Source organism: Dysidea avara, chromosome 10 (genome assembly GCF_963678975.1).
Source record: "Dysidea avara chromosome 10, odDysAvar1.4, whole genome shotgun sequence".
Classification (NCBI taxonomy): Eukaryota; Metazoa; Porifera; class Demospongiae; order Dictyoceratida; family Dysideidae; genus Dysidea; species Dysidea avara.
In genome coordinates this window covers 226639-245816 of record NC_089281.1, presented here as the reverse complement: position 1 = coordinate 245816, position 19178 = coordinate 226639, and the positions used below count along the sequence as shown (strand labels likewise).

Here is a 19178-nt window from a genome sequence, read left to right as displayed (position 1 = left end):
TTATAACCCGTTGCGAAGGAGTTGTCCGCCAATGTTCGCCATTTGCAGTACCTAAACCATGGTAACATCACAATTCTCCGCCAAATTCGCCATTTGCAGTACCATAACTATGGTAACATGATAGCAACGGTCGTGCTCGCCCAGTTTTAGAACTCAAAATGGCGTCCAAAACACTATCGTCATGGTGAATGTGGACCCTTGTATGGCTTTGCGTGACATCAGAGGGCGCTTACTGTTCTAAATGAATAAGGTCTATATAAAGGCGCATCACGAAATGCCCTGAAATGCTATCATTGAAGGCCTTTCTGCTGGGGCTGGCGCTGGGGTTAACTGCTTTAAGCGGCTGGAGTTTTCTGATGCTGCCATGGTTTCCGCTGCTGTTTATCAATCTGCCACTTTATCGCCTGCTCAATGACCTCTGCTTGAAATTGTGGTACACTGTGATCCCAGTGAGTGTACCCCAATGTGTTTACTGCAATGTATATATGGTTTAATAGGTAGTGATGGGTAAGTTGATCATATGTATGATAGCAGATCACCTATTGTAACTGATTACAGAGCTGTTGTGTGGTATGAAAGTGTTCATATGTGGGGATCATAAGGTATTGACTTCACCATGTGTCATCATTATGAACCATCGGACAAGATTTGATTGGTTGTTTTTATGGTGTTTCCTGATGAGACGAGGTTGCCTAAGTTATGAGAAGATTATACTAAAGGAAGGAATAAAAAGAGTGCCACTCTATGGTAATTGTCATAATTATATGTTTGTTACCATCATGTTATCAGTTAGCATGGTGTCAACAATTAATAGTGTTAACTGGTAACACTATTAACTGTTAACACTACCACCATGTTAACAGTTAGCATGGTGTCAACAATTAATAGTGTTAACTGGTAACACTATTAACTGTTAACACTACCACCATGTTAACAGTTAGCATGGTGTCAACAATTAATAGTGTTAACTGGTAACACTAATAACTGTTAACACTACCACCATGTTAACAGTTAGCATGGTGTCAACAATTAATAGTGTTAACTGGTAACACTATTAACTGTTAACACTACCACCATGTTAACAGTTAGCATGGTGTCAACAATTAATAGTGTTAACTGGTAACACTATTAACTGTTAACACTACCACCATGTTAACAGTTAGCATGGTGTCAACAATTAATAGTGTTAACTGGTAACACTATTAACTGTTAACACTACCACCATGTTATCAGTTAGCATGGTGTCAACAATTAATAGTGTTAACTGGTAACACTGTTAACACTACCACCATGTTAACAGTTAGCATGGTGTCAACAATTAATAGTGTTAACTGGTAACACTATTAACTGTTAACAATACCACCATGTTAACAGTTAGCATGGTGTCAACAATTAAGTGTTAGCAATTAATAGTGTTAACTGGTAACACTATTAACTGTTAACACTAACACCATGTTAACTGTTAACGCTGTTAACACTAACACTATGTTAACTGTTAACAGTATTAACTGTAAGCACCATGTTAACTACTAACAAGGCGTATGTCCATAGCGGCTGGCTGTGGATGTGCTCCTGGATTCCTAAAAGTTATTGTTTCCATAAAACTGTGCTTGCATGCGCATGTGTGTATGTGTTGGCTATACTGAATAGTCACTGCACTTAAGACCTGCATATGCTATAAACACCACACTCAAATAGTAGCTGCACTGATTTTTGTTGCTAGACCAATAGTGGCTGTGGCATTTATCCAAGCAAATACGGATGTGCATATGTACAGTTGTATGTACGTATGTGCATACGTTTGTTTATTATCTGTATTGGTGAAATTCACTGCTGATCAGTAAGTTGCTGGTTCTCAATAAGTATGGTGACGACTGTTCACCTATAGGGCCAGCTGAATTTAAGGGCAGTAGTAGGGATAAATTTATACCTCAGAAGTGTACATAACAGTGTCCTTTATTGTAAGGGTCACACTGTCCTTTATTGTAAGGGTTACACTGTCCTTTATTGTAAAGGTCGTCCTTTATTGTAAGGGTCACACTGTCCTTTATTGTAAGGGTCACACTGTCCTTTATTGTAAGGGTCACACCGTCCTTTATTGTAAGGGTCACACCGTCCTTTATTGTAAGGGTCACACCATCCTTTATTGTAAGGGTCACACTGTCCTTTATGTAAGGGTCACACAGTAAGGGTCACACAGTAAGGGTCACACAGTAAGGGTCACACTATCCTTTATTGTAAGGGTCACACCGTCCTTTATTGTAAGGGTCACACTGTCCTTTATTGTAAGGGTCACACTGTCCTTTATTGTAAGGGTCACACCGTTTTTTTATTGTAAGGGTCACACCGTTTTTTATTGTAAGGGTCACACTGTCCTTTATTGTAAGGGTCACACTGTCCTTTATTGTAAGGGTCACACTGTCCTTTATTGTAAGGGTCACATGGTCCTTTATTGTAAGGGTCACATGGTCCTTTATTGTAAGGGTCACATGGTCCTTTATTGTAAGGGTCACACTGTCCTTTATTGTAAGGGTCACACCGTTTTTTTATTGTAAGGGTCACACCGTTTTTTATTGTAAGGGTCACACTGTCTTTTATTGTAAGGGTCACACTGTCCTTTATTGTAAGGGTCACACTGTCCTTTATTGTAAGGGTCACATGGTCCTTTATTGTAAGGGTCACATGGTCCTTTATTGTAAGGGTCACATGGTCCTTTATTGTAAGGGTCACACTGTCCTTTATTGTAAGGGTCACACCGTCCTTTATTGTAAGGGTCACACTGTCCTTTATTGTAAGGGTCACACTGTCCTTATTGTAAGGGTCAGTAGTCTCGTGCCCAGCTGGACTGCTGATAAGGCAAACACCAGTGCAAATGCAAACAACGCATTACATATGTAACATGTTATGTAATATTTTTACCTTTTGTGGTAACTAAATAATATAACGAAATATGCTATTAAAAACTAGTAATATAACTCAAGTTACTTTACTTAAAATGTAACGACTCAATTATTAAGTAATATTATTACTACAAGAACCAAAGTTACTAATCTTGTTACTAATCCACTGATAGCCACAACAAAGTACACCAATGAATGAAGCTTACTGACCAGTTAGTTCTCTTGAGTACAATCATAGCCAAGATTTACACATTGTCAACAACGCGATCATATCATGTTAGAAGGTGGTAGTTACGCATGTGACAACTTTGTGCACACAAAGTAATATAATATGTAATATTATTATTTTAAGAGTAATATGTAACTGTAACTAAATAGTTTTAGTTGCAAGTAATAAGTAATGAGTTACTTTTAATCTACCTCAACACTGAATTTAGTACAAATACGTAGTTGTCTGTGCTATTAATGTGGGCCTGGCTGGGCACAATACTACCTCTATACAGTGTCCTTTATTTAGAAAATCTATTATAATTGTAGCTGTACGATGATGTCATCATTACAGGTTGGGGCACACAGTGTGCTGGATTCTTGTTCCTGTCTCGTAGCTGGACTAATGATGAACAGCTGATCACAAGGGGTTTGAATTATTATATGAAATCCTCCTACCCCCTGCAGCTGTTATTGTTTCCTGAGGGGACTGACTTGTCTCCTAGCAACAAGGCTAAGAGTCAACAGTTCGCTAAGGAACGTCAATTACAGGTCTATAATAACGTGTTACACCCTCGCACCAAGGGCTTTATCAAGTGTATAAAGGAGCTTACTAAAAATGATTACTTGCAATCAGTTATTGATATTACAGTGGCATATAATGGTGACATGCCACAAAATGAGAGTGACTTAGCTGCAGGACGATGGCCAAATGAAGTTCATTTTAATGTCAAGATGTTCCCAATATCAGAACTACCCATTCATGATGAGCACCAATTAGAACAATGGATTCAGGACAGGTGGCAAAGAAAGGAAGATTTATTGGCTGATTTCTATCAAAACGGAAAGTTTACCGACAAGTACACTCATCTTCCAGGGGATCATTGTAGATTGCACCTAACTGGTGTGCTTGTGTTCTGGTGTGTGATGAATATGTTGCTATTCTATTTAATGGCAACCTCCTGGTTATTCTGGTTGCTATTAGCAACAGGCACTGTGATATTCCTGACTATGTCACGTCGATATGGTGGTATAGAACAACTGGAATTGTTGAGATTTTACCGCTAGTATGTTTTCTTACAATTTCTCGTGTGTAATTTATAATGTGTGTTAGACAATTGTTATTGTTATTCTAATTTATGCGTGTGTACACCAGCTAGCGCGTAGAAAATGAATTAGTCAGGAGACTGACCTATTATAATCACGTGTTCATTTATCCTGTGATCTCGTGTTGTTACTGGAGAATTATTGCTGTAAGTTGTGATCATATTAACATACTACGTTAGTGCGAGCCCTAGCGTGATTATAACAGTTATTGGGGGTGTACGGGCGAGCTAGAGGTCTCGCACACGTGGAATGTTATGGGATAAGTAATACTCGTGTCAATATTGTTAAATAGATATATTAAAACATTGTGCTAATTTAACATCGTATACAGGACTACACGAAAAGCCATTGTTCCAATTAATGCGCATGGTGGTGGTGAAGCCGCACAAAGCAGTGTGGTGACTAACTAATAATTGTATTGTGACTTGTTACAGCTGCTACAGTAGGACAACAATGGACATGGAGATATTGTTTACTATCCTATTGTGTGTAATTGCTGCAATGTGCACCCTGCTATCATTGTTCTACTTTGCTAAGAGAAGACAGAAGAGCTATGAACAGGTAAATATGTTGCTAGTTTTGTTAAGTTGTTTAGGTTGAATGTAGAAGTGATCCCTGGTCTGTACCTTAGGTACCTGCCTAGTGGGATTGCCTGCAGGGCATTTCATTGTCCTGATGTGAACACAAAATGACCCACACACCCCATGGCAATTTTTTCAGCACTAGTTCAGTTTTGTGGCTGATACACAAAACTTTACGTGATTGGTCCAGTGGTATACTACTGGTGGAGCAGTAGATGTCTGGGTTAGGGACCTTGGCTCAGAGTATATACTTATACTCAAAACCTGATTAATATCTGCTTTGGAATTGTTTTCTGTATTCAGCATTATCAAGATTTCATCTCACATCCTTGTCACAAGTCCCTAGTGTTTGTGTTACACTTTAGGTTAAACAAGAAGAGATCAAGGCTGACATTCAATTATCTAAAGAGTTATCCAGTACTCCTCGCAGCAAGGTAGCTGCTAGTCGCCAGTACAAGCCATGGATGTCCCGTAAGAAGAAAGGTGATGAAGGGTCAGTGGAGGTCCCGGTTATGTCTGCTGAGCCTGTTGAACCCATTATTGACGAAATACCTGAACAACCAGTTGTCAAGCCAACCAAAAAGAAACAACAGCAACGCCAGCAGCCCCCGTCGCCATCAGTTACCACTGCTCGCATGACTGATTTGCCGGTGGAGGTACCACCCCCTGTTACCACCCCTGAGGAAGAGTTAAGTCATATTAATGGTATGGTATGAAGTCATGTGATCCATACAGGCCTGTTGTCAAAGCAGCGGCACTTAGTAAACCCAAGAAGCCATCTAAGGACCAACAACCACAACAGCAACCAGTTAAGCCAAAGAAAAAGACTGCAAAGAAAGATGGTAACAAGCAGTGTGTGATGTACAGTGGAACCAGAAGTGTAGTCACCTTGACACTTTGACAGGACACCTTGATAATCAGGACACTTGTCCATGGTCCCATTTGTATTAGTGTACACACATTTAGACCCCTGAAATCAGGACACCTCACTAATAAGGACACCTTGATAATCAGGACATTAGTGTACACACATTTAGACCCCTGAAATCAGGACACCTCACTAATAAGGACACATTGATAACCAGGACACTTGTCCATGGTCCCATTTGTATTAGTGTACACACATTTAGACCCCTGAAATAAGGACACCTTGATAATCAGGACACTTGTCCATGGTCCCATTTGTATTAGTGTACACACATTTAGACCCCTGAAATTGACACCTCACTAATAAGGACACATTGATAACCAGGACACTTGTCCATGGTCCCATTTGTATTAGTGTACACACATTTAGACCCCTGAAATCAGGACACCTCACTAATAAGGACACATTATAACCAGGACACTTGTCCATGGTCCCATTTGTATTAGTGTACACACATTTAGACCCCTGAAATCAGGACACCTCACTAATAAGGACAGGAATAATGATTGTTCGCATTAAATCATATTGTACAATTCGTGGCAATATATATGCTTAATTACTTTAAACAAGTCACTCTGGGATTTTTTTAAATGGATGTTCTTCTGCCGACTGATGCCTTCAAATTTGTTTATTACTACGGGAGGAACTTACCTACCACAGAACTGCAATTGTTGGTCTCATTCAGTGGCCTGGTCCAAAAATTACTTGAAAGAAATTAATGCCACAGACATTATTTGAGATAATACGTTGCACAGCTATGAAATCAGTAGAGTGATCTCATATTAGAGGTAACTATAGTTACAGCACATTGTTTACAGGTGATCACACGGCAACTTTCTCGGACTTGTCTGGTCTGTTGGAGACGTCACCTCTGAGAGATGACCAAATCCAAGACTTGGTTGACATGTTACTGACACGCAAGGATGGAGAATGGCAAAGTGCTAATAGCAAGAATGACAACAGTATTGTTGCTTTGAAGAAGAAATATGAAGAGATTAAGGAACAGTTTGAGGATGGTGAGTTGTGTAACATTAGTTGGTAATGTGTTAGGAGTAATGTGTAGTGTGTGCACCTATGGAGTATTCATGTACTGTGTAGTGAGTGTGGTGTATGGAGTATTCATGTACTGTGTAGTGAGTGTGGTGTATGGAGTATTCATGTACTGTGTAGTGAGTGTGGTGTATGGAGTATTCATGTACTGTGTAGTGAGTGTGGTGTATGGAGTATTCATGTACTGTGTAGTGAGTGTGGTGTGTCAAGCTCAGTACTAGTCAGGCAGCTAATTTGCTTTTAGAGTAAGGGTCTGATTGGCTCTACCACTATAGTGGCAGTGCACAAGTACCATATACTTTGGTCACTAGACCTTACTCTAAAAGCGAAGGGGCAAGCGCTGGCAGACTAGCTCAGTGCTTTGTGTACTGAATACTTTGTACTTCCTCTAAATATGTCCCCAATTTCCCAACTTCAGAACTTATTATCCCTTGATAATTCTATGCCCATACAGTCTAACAGGGTAGGACTTGGCCTAGGCCTCCTTCTTGTCCTACTTACAGTTGCCAAATGTGGTTTGCTCTTGGGGGTGTGGTTTGTTCTCTGCATCAGTGGGGTGTGGCTTGTTCTGAATCATCTGGGGTGTGGCTTGCTCCTATGCCCATACAGTCTAACAGGGTAGGACTTGGCCTAGCCCTCCTTCTTGTCCTACTTACAGTTGCCAAATGTGGTTTGCTCTTGGGGGTGTGGTTTGTTCTCTGCATCAGTGGGGTGTGGCTTGTTCTGAATCATCTGGGGTGTGGCTTGCTCTCTGCATCATCTGAGGGTGTAGCAGTAAAGGTGTGAAGAGTAGACAAGTGTACCCAAACAAATTTGAGGTATTGGCTCAACAGTCACTCCCCTCTATACTTTACCATGCTCACTAACTCATTGTGTTCATGGCTATACAAAGAGGGGGCATCAAATGGGATAATCTTTACTACGGGGGTGTGGTCATGTGATGGCCACACCCTAACTGGACCCCTACATTACATCACTGTTGTTCATGTTCCATCATAATTGTAATGTATTCACTATTAGGAGAACCACGACAAAAATGTATACAGTGGAACCTCTCTTAACAACCCCCCCCCCCCAAATTAAGGACACAATAGACAAACATTTTGGTCCCAACTGGTCTGGTTAATACATTTTTTACCTCTGAAAGAGGAAAACCTCTATATTACAGCAAAATTGGCCAAAAATTCATGGTCTCGAAATGTCCATAATAGAGAGGTTCCACTGTATCATACTAGAGTTTCAAAGTAATACATGCACGCGCGCGCACGCACACACACACACACACACACACACACACACACACACACACACACACACACACACACACACACACACACACACACACACACACACACACACAAGGAAAAATTAGGAATTTTAAGGATCAAAGTAATAAAAGGTAGTGAAACAAGGGAGGTATACTACATTTAATCCCTAATTCAGTCTATACCCATGACTAAATTAGGGATTAAATGTTCACTAGTATATCTTCAGACTTTCCTTGTTTCACTACTTTTGTATGTCTGTGATCCTTAATATTCTTAAGCTTCCTTATCTACTTTAGTGACTGGTGAACCAGCACATACCTACCGCATTAATAGAAAGAGATTACTGACAAATGATGTTCAGCTATGTTCAGTCCATTACACAGCGTTGCAAACGAAGAACAGTACAAGAAATGCCTTTGCAATCAATCCAGTCACTTCCGTTACAAACATAGGAAAGCCATCACGTGCCACTGTAAGTCAACACCTTTGTGCTTTCATCAGCAAAAAGAAATGGGACACAAAGAAAGACAAAGTAGTTCATGATGTGTGCATTGTATGTACTACAGTGTGCCAAAAGGCGCCTTTAAGGCTGAAGCGATGTTTATTAGTGAAAAAATCAAGCCCGTAGCCAATACTTGTCTGAAGGCATCAGGCAGTATATACAATAACAATTAGAATAGTTAAGTCACTTAGTCCAGAAAACTGAATTTGAAGTAAAGCAAACTATAACTGCACAATAGTTTTGCGAGTTTACATATCTGGTTTCAAAACAGGCACATCTCATGAAATGATAGTCCAGTCTCTTAGAAATCTGGATTTTATCAAAGAACACGATATAATGAAGCCACTTAAGATATATCAGATGAATTGCAAGCACATGATGAGTGAAATGATGTAAACCAGTGTAGCAGCAGCACCAGCACCAGCTAGGTTGTAGTATTTAATTCATTAGCATGTTAACAAGGAACACAAGAGATAGTTATGTTAAACATGATGTTAGGTGTGATGGTAGATTTTGTGCTATGTGTCAGCTCTTGAACTGCCACTGATCTAAAACAAGCTATATTGTACTTACTATAGTAGCTGTGAATCTAAAGTTCTCAGATCACAAACTAAACTTCAACTGCGTTTGATCAAAACTAACACAACTACTTATAAGCTAAAACTGGTCACTGGCTACAGAGATCAATAGGTACAGAGATCACTTATTGTTATTGTTTAGTTCAAAAAGAGAAGGCAGACCTCAACAAGAGGGTGAAGGATCAAAGGTAATAACATGTTAACATTTAGTTCAGTGTCAGTACTACATGTGCCCTCAGGCAGGAGATTACCAATTATCAGACAGAGTTGAGAACTTCCCGGGCTAAGAGTCAAGGAGAGGTGCAGCGACTGGTAAGTTCACTTTGTAGTGTGTACACTTTACTATAGTGATGTCACAGAGCAAAGAGGTCAGCACACTGAAGCATAGATTGACATCACAGGAAGAAGAGGTTGCAATGGCTCGTACTATGAACAAAAATAACCAGCAACTGCAGGAGGTGTGGCTACCTTGTGTTGTGCACTATGATAAATTGTTACCATAGGAACACAGTCAAATGAAGCATCAATTAGCTGCTGCGTAAGTTATCATGTGATGTCATGTGACATCACATGATGTGATGTCACAGAGTTGAGAAGGAGCACCAGACAAGAATGGAATTAGCATCATTTCAACACCTGTCTGCTAAGACTAACGGGGGTGATCATGACAGTGCTAGGATAAAGGAGTTAGAGGAAGCACTAACAACTCAACAGCACCAGAACAATAATGAGGTATGCCAGGGTGGGTTGGGGGAGACATACTAACAACTCAAGAACACCAGTACAATGATAAGGTGTGTCCCCAGGGGTACCCATTGTGTTCCTTTCTTAAAATTGGTATTAAGAAATAGTGACTAGTATACTGATAGTATCCTGACTAGTATACTGATAGTATCCTGACTAGTATACTGACAGAATCCTACTGGCTAGTCCATCAGGTGGCGGGATACAGTTACTCAACTTGAGACAGAGAAGAGTCAAGTGGAGAGAAGTGTGCAACAATTAGAAACCAGTTCAGCACAGAAAGACCAACAATTACAAGAGTCTCATAGAGTAATACAATCCCTCAAGGATCAGTTAGATACTGTGAAGGTATTGTATGATGACTATTATTTAGGGGTTACCAATGACCTATGTATAGGACAGCGCGACTAATTCACAGGCACAGGCAGACCTTCAGCAACAATTGGACAGATTAGGGAGGGAGAGAGATTCAGAGATGAAACATCACCAGGAGGAGCTGCAGCAGCTTTCAGGTTAGTAGGTGTGGCTTCTAGTGGGTGTGGTTAATGTTCCCTCACACAGATCAGCTAAAAGAGGCCAAGTCATTAGTTGCTATTGAGAGAGAATCAGCACAGCAACAGCTGCAGCTAAAAGGGGAGGAGCTTGCAAGAGTAGAGCAAAAGTTGAAGGAACAAATTGAACAACAATCTCATCAGAAAGGCAATGAGTTCACAGCTCTACAGCAACAGCTGCAGAATAAAGAGGTGGAGCTCAGTGAAATGGAGAAACAGCTGCAGCAGAAGACTGAGCAAATCACAGGAATTGAAAAGCAGCTGCAGAATAAAGGGGTGAAGCTGACAGAAATGGAGAAGCAACTGCAACAAAAGGGGGCAGGACTGACAGAAGTGGAGAAGCAGCTGCAACAAAAAGGAGAAGAAGTGACGGACCTGCAGCACAAGATACAACAACAAGAAACAGAGTGTGAGCAGCTAAGAGTAAGACTACAAACAGCAGCGGCTAATGGCAAGGTGAGCAATTGGTGTGTGTTATATTTTCAGTAAAGGTTCCACTAGGACAATTATAAAGTGTTAAGGTCTTTGTTCTTACTGGTTTGTACTACTTTGTGTGCGTGCATGCGTGTGTGGTGACATTTTGTCTTTCTGTTTAGGCTGATAACATTCCATTAGCTGTCCATAATGATTTGTAAGTTATGATTAGCTAGTAGTTTCATCATAACCAGCCACACCCTCCTTGCAGGCTTCAAAAGAAGGAGGTGGAGTTAGCTAAGGTATTAGCACAGAGCAAGGAGTAAGTTGATTGGCTAAACATCACAGCTAATTGTCAGCCACACTCCTTCTTGTAGGCTGCAGAAAAGAGAGGCTGAGTTAGCTGAAATTACTGCTCAAAACAAAGAGTAAGTTGATTGTAATTTGTACAAGCCCCATCCCCTGAATCCAGGTTGCAGCAGAAACTAGCTGAGCTAGGCACACAATACAAACAGTTAACAGACAAAACGTCCGAACAAGAACAACACTCAGAGGAGAGGATTGATGAACTACTGGAGCAAACTGTGGTGGGTGTGGCTACTGCTGTAGTATTGATCACGTGATCCCTGTCATGTTAAATAGCAATTGAAAGAAGCTAATACCAAGATAAAGCAGGATTATGAGCAGAAGTTGAAGGATGAAGTGGCTACAGCTGAGGTGATTACACTTTACAAATTCTCTAAATAAGGACACAATAGAAAACACCTCCATATAAGGACACAGACCCAACAGGTTGGCTCCATACATTTTTACCTCTTAAAGAGGACAATTTCTTTATTAGTGGACGAACAATCCAAGTGTCCAGTATAGCGAGGTATCTGTTGTTCGAAGGATTTTGATTTTGAAAGCACAGCCACAAAAATTTTAAATATAAAGCTAGTATGTGGCATGGATACCATAATCAATTCATATTTTTACACGAGACTGACATTTATGGCTTTGCATCAAGATTTCCTCTGCAGGTGGCCATCGATTTCTTTGGGATGGAAAATTGAAGTTTTTCCGGTTCTCATCTACAAAAACAATATCCCCCTGTTCAATATTCCTCAATACTCCAATATTCCTCACAGTCAACTGAATGCTCTATTAGAGTATCTCAATCTTTTGTCTATTATTATCTTAGAAGTGAAAGTCTGACATCACGTTGGTCTTAACCCTTCCTCTATGCCTAGTGATGTAATTGATAACATTGAGATGATGAAATGGTGACAACTCATAATAGTGACCAAATTTAGGCATGGTACATAGCAATGTGGGGATGTGAAACATAAAATTAGTGACCTTATTATACCATGTTAATTTTGTCCTTATTCACTGGCAATGGAGTCATATTGGCAGGTGGCAGATAATATCATTTTCCAATCACCAACTAATACAGTGTAGACAGTCACTTAACTGGTTTTAATGGTGTTTGTGTAGCGTACCAGTCGTGAACATGGTAACAGACAGGCAATGACAGAGTGGAAGAGTTTCTTGTTGAAATTGTTCCCTGTTGTAACCATTGGCAACAGTCAGGTGAGTGTTTCCAATTGTGTATCTATGGTGACATGGGTGTTGTTATGTCTCACTGTAGGACCTGTCAAACTGGAAAGACTCGTTTCGTTCACAAATTATGGAGAAAGTACTGAGCAAACTAGATGAGGTAATATTATGTAATACTTGGGAAATACCCATATTAAATCTGGGTTCAAATAAACACTGGGTCCGCCTGGAAGTATTGCTACCTTAAGGTGACAGTATACCAGAAACCCATCTAATGAGAAGCCTTATGAAGTGAAGCCATAATATTACCATAAGAATTTGTTTTTAGTAGATCATGCGATTACACTTATGTAATAGTTGTAAGAAGAAATTTGTTGTTGTTTAGTAAAGAAGACATTCACAAAATAAGTAGAGTAGTATAGAAACTTAGTTTAAGGGGATTCATAGTATACTGGTGAGTTAGACCTCTGTGTTAGCTACGTAGGCATAGTGACCAGTAGTGTAAAGAAACGGCTTCTATTGCTGTAGTGAGTAATATTCACAATGTTTTCACAACTTTGCGATGCCACGAAAATTATAATGGTTAATAACTCTTGTGTGTTAAAAGCTACCTAGTCTTCTCTGTTACTGGGCACTAGCTAGTAGCCTATACTAATGTACAGTGTGGTGATCACAGATCTGTAGCTGCTCCCTTCGTTGAAATTTGATGCCAAGTGGTTCTTTTGAAGGCGCATTTTACCTGTAGCGTGAATCGGTAAGTAAAGATCCCACTTATCTGAACTTGTAGCCAGTAGTAGAGGGTACATTACTTCAATTGTAATTTGACTTGTGTGTGTAACCTGTAAGGTCTGTGTGCTAGAACTAAATTTAGGAGAGTATGCGTACTTTCGGAATTTCAATGGCTTCCAGTATACCGCCACCTTAATGTAAGTTCTTGTACAGATTACAATGAACAAGGCTAATTACTACAACTAATGGAAGCCATAGTGATTGGCATCTACAGTGGAACCTCCCTACCAGACTGCCTGGATAAGAGAGGTTCCACTGTATGCCAATAAATACAATTGGGAATTTGTGCTGGTCCATTATATCCTGTACAAACACTGTCCCCAATATGTCCTGTATTAACACCTCTACTACCCTTCACAGGTGGAGTCAGTACGATCCCAACTTAGTGAGAAGGAGTTACAAGAGGCTAACTTGCGAGAGGAGCAACAGAAGCTAATGGAAACACTTCAATCAACTAAGACAATGTTGGAAGATCTTCAAGAAGAGCTTGAGACCCATGATGATGATCTTCAAGGGAAGCTACGAGAAGCTGATAACAAGCTGGAACATGAAAAGACTGCCAACCAGTCGCTATCTCATCAACTACAATCTGAGAGAAATAAGTCTTCCTCATTGGCTAAACAATTGCAGGTATGTGATTGGCTAAAATAGATAGGGTATGGTAGTGTGTGACATCATAGGAAGCCACAAAAAGTCAACAAGAAATAGTTGATATCAAGTTACAGTTAGAGGTATGTTACTGACATAATCTCAGGGTAGTTACCCAGCTGCTGCCATTACTTATATTATAATACTCACCAGAAATGTTGGGCCAAAAGTACTAATTGGAGAGTTCAGTTGTAGTCTCAGGGCACACTCACCTGATAGGTGAAAGAACTACAGAACACTCACCTCATTTGTTTTATACACTTGCATCTGATGATCGATTGTGGTTTCAATTGCATGGGCAAATAGCTCTCAGAACGTTATTCCTACGTCATTAAGTTTCAACACAAGGCAGGAACTTTTGATTTTGGGATTGATTTTTGTAATGCAAAGTTTTTCATACATTAAACCTTTGCTATTGTGGCAGTAAGTAAGTTAATACATTAAGTACTTAGGACTGTAAGCTACTGTCATATTCTTACTTTGTGGTCTGCTCAATGGCTGACACGCCCCCCATGCGAGGGTAGAAAATGCACTCGTTTTACAGATTATTCGTCTTAGAATATAGTTTAGTTACTGTCAAATGATCTAAACTTAGCAACTACACTGAGCCTAGCCTAACTTATAAACCCAAACCCATAATTAAATGTTCTGTGTTGCTCAGTCAAAGTGTATCATATATTTGAACTGGTTGGGGCATCAAAGCCATGAGCAAACCGTGTTCCCATGATATTACCTGGTGAATATCTAGATACTACCCAGTGAATATGCCAGTTGAGCGGTGCCTTTGAACGCCCACGCTAAAGTGGTCTACATTACAATGTAAATTTTCAGAAGTTTTAAAATTGTTTGTAGCTAGACCTGTTTATTATTATGGATACTAGGAGTGTGTGCATCAAATTTTTTTTTACTTTCCATTTGTACATGTCATCATGTTTTGTGTTGTTAGGCAGCTAAAAGAGAGAAACAGTCGGCACAGGAAGCATCACATGAGCAACTAACCCAGTCACATGAGGTAATGATGACATCATAATGGATCATGTGATCGTGGTACTATTGATAGCAAATCAAGTTACTAGAAGATCAGTTAGCTCACATGACCTCACTGAGAGATGACTGTATTAAGAATAATGATCAGGTGGGCCAATTTATGATGTCATCAGCTGTTATGATAACATTGTCATGGTAGCTGACTACACGGTGTAAACAACTTAATGAACAAGTTGCTGTACTAACAACTGTAAGTGTTGTCATAGTAACTGGATCATGTGATCTTGTTATTATCTAGCATCGACCAGTTAACGAGTCATCCGTGTAAGACATGGAAAATTTGGAATAAAGATGTTATAATTTTATGAATTAGACAAATAATCAGTTCTATAATAGGATGAATTATTTTATTGTTAGTAAATCATGTGAGCTGGGTGGGTGGGGTACATGTGTTGTCATGGTAACCCAACCATTTCTTTGTTATATCCTCGTATCGTGCATACCTGTGTAGTCATAACAACCACACAAGTAACCATGGTTACTAACCTCCATAATGACACAGGTAGGTCATGTAGTTCTAATTGATGTCCTCTCCTCATCAACTTTGCCACAGCAACCCTGCTCATTGCTAAGAGTGATTTTACTTGACACACTAAAAGAACACATGTTAGAACCTCAGTAGTGTGTATCTACACCAGGGGTGGATCCTAAGGGGGGGCATCTATAGTGATAATGGGAGCTAGTGACAACTGGTCGATACAACTAGTAGCCAGCTAGCCCAAAGCACTCACCATGGGAGGTCTCATGTCTCCACAGGAAAATAAGCTAGCCTACTGAAATTGAAGGGGTCAGTATTAAAAGGGTACATGTGCCATTTCAAGTTAGAATGGCTGGTTTAACCATGTGAATAATGTCACAAAATAAACAACACCTAAATTTTGATATGGCAGTTTTCCCCTTTTGCTGCTGGCCCCTTCATTGAAGGCTTGGTTATTTCAGTAGAAATGACTGCTCTATTAGAACATTTTGTCTAAGAGGTATGTTCTAGGCTCTGTATATTCAGCCCCTTTATATATAATCTTTCAAGGTGTAGGCAATATTACAAGCACAAATAACAAAACACACTGTGCCAATAACATAACAGTAATTTTATGCTCAGGTGTACACTTGTACTACTATGATGGAACCACCACCAAGGGTTAGATATTACTATAAGTTACTTGTCTTAATAGTACACCAGTGAGTATGCTGAAGCCATCCTTGGGTAGTAAATCACACTAGTAGGTGAACATGACCTTACATGACTAGGAAGGGACAAGCTTAAATCTTGTTGGCTTCTTTATTATCAAAGTTTTACAGTGAGGTCTGACAGCAACTTCCACTACAGCCTGTATGAAATGTATTAACAGCACCAAACAATGCATCACAGAATAGGGATGGTGCTGAGTGGCATTCTTCATTCCATTTTGGTCATTTGGAAGGCGATCAATCCCAACTTCCCAAGTATGGGAAATCTGTGTTAAAACATTCAGAAATCTTTGCTAATATTCATAGGTGATATTGGGTACTAATTTGACATCTCAATGGCTGCGGTTAATGATTTAATTTTAAACAAATGACCTTTTGGGTCTGATCACGTGAGACTACTAAACATTTTGTTACCATAGCAACTCACAGTGAATGTTCAGTAGCTGCACGCATGCGTCATTTCCCATTCTTTTGGCAACATCTAATGGTGATAAACTACTGCTAGTTAATGCTCTAATGTCAGCACCATAATCTACTAGCGCCTCCACACATTCCACTTCACTATTTTTGTTGTCATCCGGATACTTTTGACACACATAGTGTAACGGAGTATATCCATCGTCATCCTTACTGTCCGGATTTGCCCGCCACATTAGTAGTATTACGGTACTTCGTATATCAATCCGTTGAGATGCACAGTGCAGTGGAGTTCTGTTGTTCACGCATGCTCCTCTTATCCAGTCACCAATACACCCACTGACACTAGGGTTCGCCCCAGACTCGAGTAGGGAAGACAATCTCGGGTAGTTTCGCTCTTCTACCGCCTTGTGTAGATCTGTAGGGTAGTGCGTCATTGTCTCGTGACGTCTGGTGATCCTGCCCGTGATAAAGACACATTCCGCACTTTGCACATTCCGAGTTCTGACTGATTATCGCTTGAGTTAAGTGAGTGGAAGTGTTTGTGTTGTGGATGATTTAGTGTCACTGGTCTATTAATGATTGTAGATCTTGATGATAGTAGTTTGTGTCGCAGACTGATTCATCCGTCAAGGGTAGAGACGTGGAGTATTAAATTCTTTAGTGTTGAAGTTGGTTAACATGGCAACAGCACAAAGATGGTTTCACCCTTACATTACTGGTTACATGGCGGAGGAGATGCTAATGAAACAAGGTCAAGATGGCAGCTACCTGGTCAGGCCCAGTCAGAGCACTCCTGGAGACTTCACACTATCAATACGACGAGGTGTAGAGATTACGCACATTAAGATACAGAACAGAGGTGAATTCTATGACCTCTATGGAGGGGAGAAGTTTGCGTCACTCACTGAACTAATTCAGCATTACATTGATAACCCTCGTCAACTAAGAGAAAAGGATGGACAATTTATTGAACTTCTTCAGCCAATCAAATCACAGGAGGTTACGACAGAACGATGGTATCATGGAGGAATAGGGGGACAGGAAGCCGAGACCCTGCTAATTGACAAAGGACAAAATGGAAACTTCTTAGTACGAGAGTCAACACACAGTCCAGGAAATTATGCCATTTCTGCCCGAGTAAGTGATCGAGTGGTACACTTGAAGATTGAGAATCGCATGGGAAAGTTTGATCTTGGCGGCGGTAAGGCATTTGACACATTACAAGAACTAGTAGAATATTATAAGCAATATCCTATGGTTGAGTCAACTGGTGCTGTAATTTATCTCAACAGCCCCATTAAATCATCAAGAATTGTTGTCAACACGATTGAGGAACGAATCAAAGCTCTGTCAAAGACATACAAGGACACGTACGGTAAAAGTGGTTTCTGGGAGGAGTTTGAACAGATTCAACAACAAGAAGGTAGGCACTTGTACAACCGCAAGGAAGGGGCTCGGCCGGAGTGCAAAGTGAAGAACCGATGGAAGAACATTTTACCTTATGATCATTCAAGAGTTGTTCTAAAGGAAAGCAACCCCAAAGTGCCAGGCAGTGATTACATCAATGCTAACTATATCAATGGTGAGGTTGAGGGCAGTGAGAACCAGTATATTGCCACACAAGGCTGTCTGCCTGGTACAGTGAATGATTTCTGGCGTATGGTATATCATGAGAACACCAGGATTATCATCATGACAACCAATGAGGTCGAGCGTGGTCGTAGTAAGTGTACGTGTTACTGGCCGGAGGAAGGACGGACACAAGTTTATGGTAACTTGGTAGTTCATACGGATTCTCAGTCCACTAACCCACAATACATTCTGAGGATTTTCACTGTCTATCATGAGAAAGATAATCCTAACAAGTATGAGATCTTCCATTATCATTTCACCAGTTGGCCTGACTATGGAGTCCCTTCAGAACCTAGCTCTGTTCTAGCCTTCCTGCATGACACGAATCAGAAGTATCGAGAGCTTGTTAGTACAGGCATCAAACCTGGTGCCATTGTTGTCCATTGTAGTGCTGGGATTGGTCGTACTGGTACCTTCATTGTCATAGACATCTTGCTCAACTTGATATCCCATAACAGCTTTGACTCAGAAGTTGATATTCAGAAGAGTGTGCAGTTATTGAGGTCACAACGCTCAGGCATGGTGCAGACTGAGGCACAATACAAATTTATTTACCTGGCGGTAGCAGATTTTGTTAAGACACAAACAGCTCTGCAGAAAGTGAGTGCCAACTACACAAATATGACATTCAAGCCTCGTAAACAAACTTCATCATGTTCGGGATTAGCAACCGCTCCCCCTTCACTCCCTCCTAAATCATACAAGCAACAAACCAATGGAACTAATTCAACATCAACAATCGGACCAATGGGGAACTATGATCATTTATTGGAAGCTCCACCTCTCCCAAGCAAAAAATAACAGTATACAATAATAATTATAGTGACATTTTGTACTTATTGTTTGTGTTTAGTTATAACAGTTGGCAAAGCTAACATCTTCACTTTTCCTGGGAAATATCTTGACAAGTCGTTATCCTAGTGAGACATCAACATAGTAATCAGGTTGAGCAGTTAGTGTCTTTGAGGTATCAGCTCCATATATATACTACCAGAAATTGATAAGCTTTTTTTTTTGTAAAGTAGAAACTTATTTTGTAGCTTACTAGAAAAATTTAATGGATTCTAGTTGGGCCTAACCCT

The 19178-nt window shown here is 40.2% G+C and overlaps 5 protein-coding genes across 6 annotated transcripts in view; 3 read left to right on the top strand and 2 right to left on the bottom strand.

Moving 5' to 3' along the window:
- The first annotated feature begins 309 nt into the window (after positions 1-309).
- LOC136237175 (lysocardiolipin acyltransferase 1-like) lies at positions 310-4247 on the top strand. The gene is made up of 3 exons (XM_066027492.1): positions 310-449; positions 498-747; positions 3463-4247. The coding sequence occupies exons 2-3, from the start codon at positions 573-575 to the stop codon at positions 4173-4175; spliced, it is 888 nt and encodes a 295-aa protein (XP_065883564.1). The 5' UTR covers positions 310-449; positions 498-572; the 3' UTR covers positions 4176-4247.
- LOC136237166 (restin homolog) lies at positions 4224-15217 on the top strand. Of its 2 annotated transcripts, none has more exons than XM_066027478.1 (26): positions 4224-4360; positions 4649-4775; positions 5161-5483; positions 5531-5637; positions 6542-6739; positions 9264-9309; positions 9361-9433; positions 9481-9579; positions 9625-9659; positions 9709-9853; positions 10052-10213; positions 10263-10377; positions 10427-10872; positions 11013-11047; positions 11102-11152; positions 11208-11258; positions 11303-11417; positions 11473-11547; positions 12310-12405; positions 12464-12532; positions 13522-13791; positions 13842-13892; positions 14756-14803; positions 14873-14944; positions 14996-15046; positions 15095-15217. In XM_066027478.1, exons 2-26 carry the CDS (start codon positions 4668-4670, stop codon positions 15122-15124), a joined length of 2871 nt encoding a protein of 956 aa, XP_065883550.1. In that variant the 5' UTR covers positions 4224-4360; positions 4649-4667; the 3' UTR covers positions 15125-15217. The 2 variants fall into 2 exon arrangements, with proteins under 2 accessions (XP_065883550.1, XP_065883549.1); XM_066027477.1 differs by having other exon boundaries at positions 4226-4360; positions 14756-14821; positions 14870-14944.
- On the bottom strand, positions 15136-16935 carry LOC136237177 (ankyrin repeat and SOCS box protein 13-like). Its single transcript, XM_066027494.1, has 3 exons — positions 16472-16935; positions 15343-15448; positions 15136-15299 (listed from the first exon to the last, which is right to left on the bottom strand). Exons 1-3 carry the CDS (start codon positions 16896-16898, stop codon positions 15218-15220), a joined length of 615 nt encoding a protein of 204 aa, XP_065883566.1. The 5' UTR covers positions 16899-16935; the 3' UTR covers positions 15136-15217.
- On the top strand, positions 16751-18984 carry LOC136237170 (tyrosine-protein phosphatase non-receptor type 11-like). Its single transcript, XM_066027484.1, has 2 exons — positions 16751-16989; positions 17050-18984. Exon 2 carries the CDS (start codon positions 17143-17145, stop codon positions 18895-18897), a length of 1755 nt encoding a protein of 584 aa, XP_065883556.1. The 5' UTR covers positions 16751-16989; positions 17050-17142; the 3' UTR covers positions 18898-18984.
- Positions 18829-19178, bottom strand: part of LOC136237165 (ribosome quality control complex subunit NEMF-like) — a 49346-nt gene continuing 48996 nt past the window's right edge. Inside the window, exon 37 of the mRNA XM_066027476.1 lies at positions 18829-19013. Within this exon, the coding sequence (XP_065883548.1) occupies positions 18933-19013 (81 nt within the window). The 3' untranslated portion in view covers positions 18829-18932. The remainder of the gene's footprint in view (positions 19014-19178) is intronic.

Bases quoted from the DNA above. Each gene is read 5' to 3' on its own strand.
- LOC136237175 (XM_066027492.1), top strand. From the start codon at position 573: ATGAAAGTGTTCATATGTGGGGATCATAAGGTATTGACTTCACCATGT. The intron at 748-3,462 runs GTAATTGTCATA...TCATCATTACAG, and splicing joins AAAAAGAGTGCCACTCTATG to GTTGGGGCACACAGTGTGCT.
- LOC136237170 (XM_066027484.1), top strand. From the start codon at position 17,143: ATGGCAACAGCACAAAGATGGTTTCACCCTTACATTACTGGTTACATG.
- LOC136237166 (XM_066027477.1), top strand. From the start codon at position 4,668: ATGGACATGGAGATATTGTTTACTATCCTATTGTGTGTAATTGCTGCA. The intron at 9,310-9,360 runs GTAATAACATGT...ATGTGCCCTCAG, and splicing joins AAGAGGGTGAAGGATCAAAG to GCAGGAGATTACCAATTATC. The intron at 13,893-14,755 runs GTATGTTACTGA...TTGTGTTGTTAG, and splicing joins ATATCAAGTTACAGTTAGAG to GCAGCTAAAAGAGAGAAACA.
- LOC136237177 (XM_066027494.1), bottom strand. From the start codon at position 16,898: ATGACGCACTACCCTACAGATCTACACAAGGCGGTAGAAGAGCGAAAC. The intron at 15,449-16,471 runs GTGAGTTGCTAT...GTGTTCTTTTAG, and splicing joins GCAGCTACTGAACATTCACT to TGTGTCAAGTAAAATCACTC. The intron at 15,300-15,342 runs GTTAGTAACCAT...ATGACTACACAG, and splicing joins CTACCTGTGTCATTATGGAG to GTATGCACGATACGAGGATA.